The sequence below is a fragment of the Triticum aestivum genome, chromosome 7A (genome assembly GCF_018294505.1).
Source record: "Triticum aestivum cultivar Chinese Spring chromosome 7A, IWGSC CS RefSeq v2.1, whole genome shotgun sequence".
Classification (NCBI taxonomy): Eukaryota; Viridiplantae; Streptophyta; class Magnoliopsida; order Poales; family Poaceae; genus Triticum; species Triticum aestivum.
Window position 1 is genome coordinate 220,562,751 of NC_057812.1, and position 10,200 is coordinate 220,572,950.

At 46.1% G+C, this 10,200-nt stretch overlaps 1 protein-coding gene across 1 annotated transcript; it reads right to left on the reverse strand.

Moving 5' to 3' along the window:
- Positions 1-7,762: 7,762 nt before the first annotated feature.
- Positions 7,763-9,323, reverse strand: LOC123150972 (uncharacterized). The gene is made up of 2 exons (XM_044570770.1): positions 9,004-9,323; positions 7,763-8,919 (listed from the first exon to the last, which is right to left on the reverse strand). The coding sequence occupies exon 2, from the start codon at positions 8,813-8,815 to the stop codon at positions 7,907-7,909; it is 909 nt and encodes a 302-aa protein (XP_044426705.1). The 5' UTR covers positions 8,816-8,919; positions 9,004-9,323; the 3' UTR covers positions 7,763-7,906.
- Between the last annotated feature and the right edge of the window lie 877 nt (positions 9,324-10,200).

Below are 10,200 nucleotides of genomic sequence, written 5' to 3' on the forward strand. Positions count from 1 at the left end.
TGACGCAGAGAATGTGGGTCGGTTAGCAACGCGACGCGATGCAGTGGCGTCATCGACTCGCTACGCAACCAACGCCAGCCGTGCTGGTGCTCCGTGCCAAGCGTGTGTGTGTGTGCGCGCGGACAATTGCATTGCTGTTATCCTTATCCAGGTGGGCGCTTTTTGTTTTACTTGGGCCTGCAAACTGATGGATTGTCGCCTATCGGCGGCGATGGGCCGCGTGTGATCTATAGCCTCGCCCACATGGCCGGGCTCCCTTTCTGGTGTTTGCTGTGGCTTGCTTGAGGTGGCAACTGCGGGAGGTGCCCTGATAATGGAGTTCGGACGCACACAAAAACAGAACATATCTTCAAGATGACTGTTGCTTGCTTGACAGGCTAACTTCGGGCTAGGAGGTGGTTTACCAAAAGTGCCTGCCCGCATGTGTGGGGAGATCAAAATTTCAATTGGGCGCAACAACATTTTGCGGCTCAATGAAGCGCATTCCCTTTCTAGGCAAGGTTCGGTGGCAATTGCTAGAAGCTGAAGGTTGCTGAGTAAATAATAGTGTAAAACTAGCAGCTGACTTAGACCTTTGGTCACACCGTCTTATTGAAACGGGTGACAAAGAGGACGTCTTCTTGTGACGTTCCTACCTCTCTGCCCATTGCACCGTACCTCTGTAATTTTGTAACTACTACTTCTGTAGCCGTTTGAGCAATATATTCAGCTGGGGGGACTCCCCCCCCCCCCCCCCCCCCCCCCCCGCGATTCTAAAAAAAACTAGGAGTTGAAAGGATATTTCATATGAAACTCCCTCCGTCTCAAAGTAAATGCCGTGGAGTATATGGCTAAGAAACTCTGATAATACCGTGTTTACTATACACAGGCTTTCTACGGTTCAACTTTATGCAAGACCACAAAGTCTAAGATTCAAGTGTCTCACACCTTGTCAGCGCCAAAGGTTCGCCGCCGCCAGCGACTTCACCAAGCCGCCGATGTGCCGCACATATTGTCGGGCCCACCCTCCTACGACATGATGCATGGTGTTTTTTTAGGAGTCACACGATGCACCGTGGTGTGTAACACTGCTGCAACCCAGACTGCCGCCCTGCCTTTCACGAGTAGCGGGCAGCGGGGATCGGCCGTCTAGGTGTTCCCTTTTCGGGACCCTATGCGTTAAAACGGTGAGCAGACGCACAGAGTGCCAACTACCGACCCAGCCCACGGTTGGTTTTCTAGCCCATTGTTTAAAAAAAGGTTGCATTACAAAGGTTAAAAATATCCAGACAATTAAAAATGCACTATAATAGTATTAAAAAAATATCAAGACAACTAAAAGAATCTTCAATGATTTTAATTTAATTTTTTTTTCAACATTTAAAAATATTCGTATACTGAAAAATGAAGAATCCAATTAAGCTTCTATAAAATAATTGTTCGTGTAATTTAAAGAAGGAAAACCAAAGATGGTAAAATAAATAAATAATAAAAAGGGAAAAGGGAAACCAAAGTAACCAAAACAAAATACAATAGAAAAATCAAACAAAAAATAAAAAAATCTATAAACAGAATGTCTCATGTGCATAACGAGAGAAATTCATAAATATGTCGGCCTAACTCACGCGCCCTTTTCGATTGGTCGCCTATTTGACACAACGAGCATCAAATAGGGTTGGCCCCTTTTTTTCTCCGATGTGGATGAGCACACAAAGAAGGGCCTTATCTTTCTTCCCTTTTAAGTGGTGGACTCTTTCAGTTCTTTTTTATGGGGAGAAATTCGACGCACCCTGATGGACTCATCTATCATTTCTGCATTTCCACCAGGCAAACCCTCTTTCTTCCGAATAACCGTCAAACACTGCTATTCTATGATCATTGCGAAGAATAGGGGTCAAATTGCATAGGGCCTACGAGGAAGGTCCGACCCATTCAGTTAATATGAGTGCTTTCCTTCAGGACAATTGTTTTTTTCCTAGGGTTTGTATTTTTTTTATTTTTTCCTCTTCTATTTTTTCTGCCTCTTTGTTTCTACATCTCCTCTTTTGTCACTTTAAATTTGTTACTAAATATATTTTAAAATAAGTTCATGTATTTTTTGAAATATTATATTTCAAAATATGTTTATTTTAAATAATAAATTAATAAAAGTTAAACAATATTTGTATCTCTTGCACATTTATTTCATATTCATGAGCATTTTATATGTTAAATAACTTTCTATAATCCATGAATATTTTTTTCTAAATTGATGGTCATTTTGTTCCAATGATTTTTACTCTTTTTTGGCGTGTTGGGAAAACTTCCCTGATTTTTTTAGTGGGTGATATTTTTTCTCCTTAGGGCATGTAGGCTATTTACTGACCGGGTTACTGGCCCGAGCCATATAGGCCCATGCAAGAGCATTTTGCTCGCTATTCTACACTTCCACGTGAATCCATATTTGACCGCCACTCATTTTACCCGTGCAGGTCAACAGAAGTTGACCAAACATTTTGTTTCTCAAAACATAGGGAAAACAAGGTGGAAAACGAAAAGCCAAAAAACAACTAAATATCAGAAACACGCACAGAAAAATAAAAATATGAAATGCAGAGAGAGTGCCCAACACGCAATACATGGCAGCGGCTGGACACACCACTTGGCGTGCTCCTAGGCCGAAAAGGTGCCACTTGCTAGAGCCTCCCAAAGGGGTAACGGTTGGTTAGTTGCTCTCTAGAATTGGAGGTCCCATATTTGATCGTCATTCTGTTGAAAGGACCAGCAAAGGCACATGGGCGGTGTCATAGTCCAGGCCCTATGGCAGGCAAGGCACAAGGAATTTTTCTTGAGGTTTCGTAGTTGTTTTTTTGAGCGTTTTGTTGCGGTGGGATATTTTCTACTTCTTCCTTTCTCCTTCTCTATATCATCTTTTCTTTTAGTATTTATCTTGGCTAAAAAATGTTATTTAAAATATATTGACATTTAAATATGTTCGCATTTTATTTGAAAAATGTTGAAAAATTTCATAGAACTATCAAAATTTCTAAAAAAAATTCAAGAAGTATAAACATATTTACGGTTTTTAAAATTTGAGAAATTATTTAAATTTGGGAGCATTTTTTTAGAAAATTAAATATTTTAATACTTTGCGTTTATATATTCAATAGGGAAAAATCCATTCGAAGGATGGAGCCATGAACTGCCAAATGAGCCTGGCCATTGGGAACATTTTGTGTGTTTCCCCTCCAATTTAACACAATAAGCTTCAAATAGGAGGTCCGTTTTCCATCAGGCACGACACGAATACGATGGGCCAGTCTGATATCGCTATTTTGGTCTGATTCTTCTTTAATTCAAGAGAATGAATATCCAGGGTGATCAAGGTCAACATTTAGTACTATTTTGTTTTGAGAAAAATGGGCCATGGACATAACTCATCTAACATGTCAAAAAAAAAATCCAAATGTACAACATAGAAAACAAATAGATTAAATTATGTGGCCTTGAATTTGACCTATCGTCAACATATTTATCTTTTTGGTTTCCGAGTTACATTTCAATTCTGGGGTTCACATTTTTTAAATATTGCACACTTAGTTGAAACAATGGAGACTTGGCTAAAGTTGTACAACTTTTGCAGTGTCATGAGAAAAATGAAAATACCCACATCCTCTCCCTATGTCATGGAAAGCACGCATGACTATCATACAATGTTAACGACATGTGTAATTTTCTGAGATGGTTGAAGTGTCGGAACTGAAAAAGGGTATCATAGGCATGCTAGTAGCAGAATGTCGGTTTGGAGGACGGGCTCCAGGGAGGCAAGGAAAGAAAGGTTTGAAAATATTAACTTTTATAGCTCAAAAATTCTGTTTTTTTTACATGTACATATAAATGTGTAGTCAGTAGCAGATCCAGGACCCAGGTCAGGGGGGCCTGGGCCCGGGGCGTGAAGGTTAAGCACTTCTTTCACTGTAGCATACTCCCTCCTTTCCGGTTTATAAAGCTCAATTCAAAAATCTCACCAACCAAGGTAGATGATGAGTGGTGGAATATTTTTTGTAGTTTACAAATGCATCCAATTAATGCTCTTATTTTTCTTAAAAAATTATGTTTATGAATGCATTAATTGCAATGCATGCATGCATAAAGTGCATGCATTGGTCAGTTTTCTCTTAATACTTTCATGCAATGATTTAATGCATCTTGAAGTCTGAACATGTGATGCGGAACAACCAAATTGAGCCTTATAAAATGGAAAAACTAAAATTTTAAGATAAGCCCTATAAACCGGAAAGGAGTGAGTATTGGGCATTGTTCCGACACTGTAGCAGAACTGTAGCAGCTTGGGCCTGGGGCTTAGCCTAATCCTGACTCCGCCCCTGTGTGTAGCTGTGTGAAGTTTCGTCAATATACATATTTGTATGTGATGTATAAAAATAGACAAACAAAAATGGGCTTGCTTTTTGTTGTTTTGGGCCGGATTTTGTCTTTAATTTGGGTGGCGTATAATATATTGTACTCCCTCCATTCCTTAGGGCCTGTTCGGAGGCTCCCCAGCTTCTCAAAACTCCAGAAAATCAGCTTCTACTCCTCGCTTCTAGCTTCCGCTAGCGATCCCAGGAGCGTTCGGCTCGATCTGCAGCTTCTCCCGTTGCTGCAGCCCAATTGGGAGGGGATGTGGCCTGTTACGCGTACGTTGGGCCGGCTGGACGCATCCCAATTAGCCGGGTACCGGTTCGAGCGAGGCTAGCGTAACGCTTCGATCGATCCTTTTTCTATTTGACGAGGGGATGCAGCGAAGCGTTTTCTTTAGCGGTGGCAGTTCGCTGTAAATTGAGGGAACTTCACGCATCACGTTTTGGTGGAGCTGGGCCGGACGTGCTTCTCGTTTTTACACTACGGGAACGAGCAGCTTCGTGAATTCAGCTTCTCGGGCTTCAACCGTTCTGGACAAATTCATCTAGGAAGTTTTGGAAGCGTGGAGCTGGAGGACATTAGAACAGGCCCTTAATATAAGACCTTTTAGCTTTTTCTTGATTCGTATGTATCTAGACACATTTAGTATGTATGTCACTCATTTTACGGGTTGCGCTATTCATCACCCTGTGTGAGGAATAGTTTGTAACGCTCCGAGACCGATGTGCCAGCTGTCGTTCAGTTATTCGCTGGTGTTGCCTTGTCATTGCTTGCGTGTCATGCATTGCATATCATGTCATCATGTGCATTTCATTTGCATACGTGTTCGTCTCATGCGTCCGAGCATTTTCCCCGTTGTCCGTTTTGCAATCCGGCGCTTCGTTCTCCTCCGGTGGTCATTTCTACCTTTCTTTTGTGTGGGGGAATTAAACATTTCCGGATTGGACCGAGACTTACCAAGCGGCCTTGGTTTACCACCGGTAGACCGCCTGTCAAGTTTCGTAACATTTGGACTTCGTTTGATACTCCAACGGTTAACCGAGGAACCGAGAAGGCCTCATGTGTGTTGCAGCCAAACACCTCTCCAATTTGGCCCAAACCCCACCTAAACCCTCTCCATCATCTTGGTCATTCGATCACGATCGCGTGGCCGAAAACCGCACCTCATTTGAAGCTTCCTAGCTCCCTCTACCTCTATAAATAGATCCCTTCATTTTCGTTCTCGGATCTTTTCCCCGAAACCCTAAAACTCCTCCCTCAGCGCCGCCGGACATGTCCACTCCGCCGCCGGACGCGTCCACCACCTCCAATCACGTCGCTCCGGCCAATAGCAGGCCGCCACGTCACCCCGCCGCCGCTCCCCCTCCAATCAGACGCCGCCACCTCAGCCTGCGCGCCGTCCCACTTCGCCGCCGGCCCACGGGGCCCAGATCTGGCGATATTCATTCTCAGTGCATCTTTTCACCAATCAGGAGTCTTGCCCTGCAGGGATTTGAACTTTTGAAAACCGTGTAGGGATTTGAACTTTCGAAAGCCGTGCCCACGGTTATGGGCAGATGGGAATTTGTTAATGTCCGGTTGTAGATAAACTGAATTTGACCTTAATTAAAATGTATCAACAGCGTGTGTAACCGTGATGGTCTCTTTCCGGCGGAGTCCGGGAAGTGAACACGGTTGTTGGAGTTATGCTTGACGTAGGTTGTTATAGGATCACTTCTTGATCATACTCTTATCGACCGTGCTTTGCCTTCTCTTCTCGCTCTCTTTTGCGTATGTTAGCCACCATATATGCTAGTCGCTTGCTGCAGCTTCACCTCATACTTTTACCTTACCCATAAGCTTAAATAGTCTTGATCGCGAGGGTGCGAGATTGCTGAGTCCCTGTGGCTCACAGATACTTCCAAAACCAGCTTGCAGGTGCCGATGAGTCCGTGCAGATTACGCAACCAAGCTCAGGAGGAGCTCGATGAAGATCTTGTCCTTTGTGTTGTTTCCCTTCTAGTTGATCAGTAGTGGAGCCAAGTTGGGGTCGATCGTGGACCTTTGTCGCATTTGGGGTTCTTCTTTTATTTTGGTTTCGTAGTCGGACCATGAGTGTATTTGATTGACGTAATGCTTTATTCATGTATTGTGTGAAGTGGCGATTGTAAGCCAGCTATGTATCTCTTTCCTTATTATATTACATGGGTTGTGTGAAGATTACCTCACTTGCGACATATGCCTTCAATGCGATTATGCCTCTAAGTCGTGCATCGACACGTGGGAGATATAGTCGCATCGAGGGTGTTACAAGTTGGTATCAGAGCCTTCCCCGACCTTGGGAGCCCCCACTGCTTGATCGAATTAGCAGACGAGTTGAGTCTAGAAAAATGTTTTGAGTCATTTAGGAATTATATATCGGAGAGTTTAGGAATTCTTTTTACTTCCCAGTCTCTTCATCGCTCTGGTAAGGCTTCCTGACGTAGAGTTTTCACTCTTCTCTTCTCAAATTTCACTAAATTTTTTTTTAGGATCACGCGAGTATCTTGGAATCGTTCTGATGGCTTATGATGAGAACATTGTCTTGGTGCCTCCTGTCAGGGGTTTTGTGGAAGTCTCCCGGGGAGTTGAGCTCTGAGGTGTTGTTGTCATAATTTTATCGTTGCAGTTCTGGAATACCTGAGTCTAGTACGCCGACATCGAAAATCTCTTTTATGCAGTTCGTTGGTGAGATAACCTCGACGCCACCCAGTACTGGGGCGGGAGTTCGGGAGTATTGCCATAACTTGTATAACGGATGCTTTTCGAAGGTTGAGGTAGATGATTTCTGAAGGTGCGAAAAGGCTCAAAGCGTTGCACTTGCTAGTAGGCACTAATGCATAATGCATGTGGTGCCATGAGGAAGTTATATCCATAGCTTTATATGAGTGATACAATTGCGATCAAATGCTCCTTTCAGACTTGTTATTCATTTTAATTAATTACACCCTCCAACTTAAAAAAATTCTTATATTATAAGACGGAGGGAGTAGTATTGATATCTAATTGAGCGACTAGTTTTGTGCAACTAGAATAAAATAGGATAACGCCCTCTTGGAACAAAATTATGACAACAAAAAAGGTACTATCTCGAGACACTTATTTTGGGACCGAGGGAGTGACATACTATAACATATGACATGGACAATGGTGGTATGAAAACTATGAGGCAATGCTAGTCATAGTATATCTATTGGGTCCACCATCTCTATTGTTATATTTTGTAGTTTATTATCCTTGAGGCTTTGAAGCGAATGAAACTATGCCAATATCCTACTTACACGGACTCTAATCAGCGAGGTAATTCACTAGTTTGTGCACATTACTTTGGGGTTTTTTTCTCAAATATAAAATGGCACGCTTCTAGACATGTTGGAGAAACAACACGAAAAAATTGAAAAAATAAAATCTTTGCTGTACATTTCTCCTTACAAAGGATTCACAAATCACATCACAAGCACTCTAAAACGGTAACAAAAAACTACTAAAATCATCATCAAACTGACGCCTAATCATGCACAATCACCGCCAACACTTCCGGCTCCTGGGCATGTCGCCTCTCCAACCTCTGTGTTTCTCCGGCTTCGATTACCTCCAAGACCTCCCTCAGCACGCGCTCCTCGTCCACCGAGAGCTCCTCCATGGCCTCCTCCAGCTGCGCCACCAGCTCCGGATCAAACACCGCGCGCTCCGCGTGCTCTGCGGACTCGGGCGGTGCCGTCGCCACGCTGCCGAACTTGGGCGTGACGTAGGAGCCCGGCGAGAACATCTGCCCGCCGCCGAGCAGCCAGTCCCTCAGGCTGCCGGACTTCCTGAAGTCGAAGCCCGGCGTCGCGCTCAGCTCTCCGAGCTGCCTCGCCCTCGCCCGCCTCTTCGCGCCGCCGGGCGCCTCCCCTAGTTCCGGACCGCTGCTCGCTGTGGCTATCGCGTCTTGCTCCGTGGAGCTGCTCTGCGGCGGCGGCTCCACGGACGCGTCTGGCTCAGGTGCTGGTGCTGGTGCAGGCTCCGCTTTCACCGGCGAGCCGCACCGCGACACCAGCGCGTCGAACTCCTCCAGGGTGCGGAAGCTGACCGCCCTTCCGGCGGCGCCATCGTATGCGCACCGAGGCGACGAAGCTTTGCCGCCGTCTGGTTTCCGATCATCGCCCCGCTCCTCGGCGCCTTCCGGTGCGTTCTCCTCCTCCAGCCCGGCGAGAAGGTCAGACACGTTGATCGTCTCGATCTGCTCGGCGGCGTCGACCTTGCTCGTCCTGGCGGCGGAGCTGGAGGTGCGGAGGAGGGCGAGGAACTGGTCGCCGTTCCTCTTGGAGTTGGAGAGGATGATCTCCTCGACCAGGCTGCTCCTCTGGAGCCCCTGGCCGGCCTTCCCCCGCAGGCTCCCCGACCTGCTCAGCACCTTGGAGGAGATGCACCCCATCGCTCCTCGGTCTCTCGCTCCCAGCAATCAATCAATCTATCTATATATCTCAAGAGTTCCTCCACAAGCAGCTGCTCCACAGATGCTCTCTCAGTTCGTTTTGTCTGCAAACCATTACGTATCTTAAGGACGACAGGCTGCCAAATCATATGAAGTTTGTAATAGATAATAAGAACGAGAAGAATTACCCGGGTTCTTGGAAAGATTCTCCCCGTTGCTCTCCTCGATTCTAGCTTGAGTTGCCAAGCGGGGTGGCGATTTGTTGCAGAGTAAGATTAGCGCCGGGGCAGCACATGCAGAGCACCGGGCAAGGATCCGATCATGGCTGACTAATGGCCGCCGCAATTAAGTACGGGATGGCCGGAGGGTTCCAAATGGCCGCGGCTGCCGGCTGCGGCTGCCTCTCGTGGGCTTCGAGTCAGCAGAATGGTTTCTTAGTTTAATTCATGGATCAGCAATTGTGATGCCACGGACCTATCCGCGCCACGCCACCAACCCTAGTTTGAACACCAGACGTTTTTTCTTTAATAATGTAACACCAGACTGTGGTAGTGTCGTGGCGAGCCGCAGGAATCAGCCTTGGTTTTGCCGGTTATTAGCAACGATGCCATTATGCATAAACATTGCTTTGCTCTTCATTAGTAAGTGGCATTGTTGGGGTTTATGTCTGAATCATGGGTGGGTGTTGACGCCAGGTACCGGTGCACACCAGATGCCGCCGTCTGGTCATGAGGAGTGGGCTCCGCCAGGAGAAAAGTTTGGGCATGCCGCGGGAGAACGGACGGGAGGCATGGGGAAAAAGTCGTCCGCGTGGCGGGAGCGCCAACTGTGACCGGATATCTGCCGTCCGTTGCTCGTTCGACGGCCCAGGATCTGACGGGGTCGTTGGAGCTCACGCTTCCCCTGCCCACCAACAACCCTGGCCAGGCCACACATACGCGTCGCCACCGTACGTCAATTCAGACCCCAGACATTGCCCGTTGATTGCCGATATCTTTCCACCGCATTATTGCTCTGAAAAATCTTTTGTAATGCCTATTTCACCAAAGAAAACAAAATTAACACGAAAACCTTGCCGGTCCACGAAATCCCGTGGTCAAGGCCAGACAAGCTCAACATTTTCCAAACGGGAGATGACAAGTGAGCACGCCATTGTTGGGGAGCGTAAACACCATCCGTCCACTGCGTAAACTAGTGAGCCATGAACCGTTGGTTAGCTAGCCACGTACATTTGAACGCCTAGGGGTAGCATCCGAGGCAACAATCTCCTCAAATGGAGCGGCCCTTCTCACGGGCTCCAAGAGGGTGGAGTTTGTTCTAGATCGATGATGTCTTCTCTCTTCAGTCTTCATTTTGAATGTGAGAGAGGTATGGCCTACAAGTAG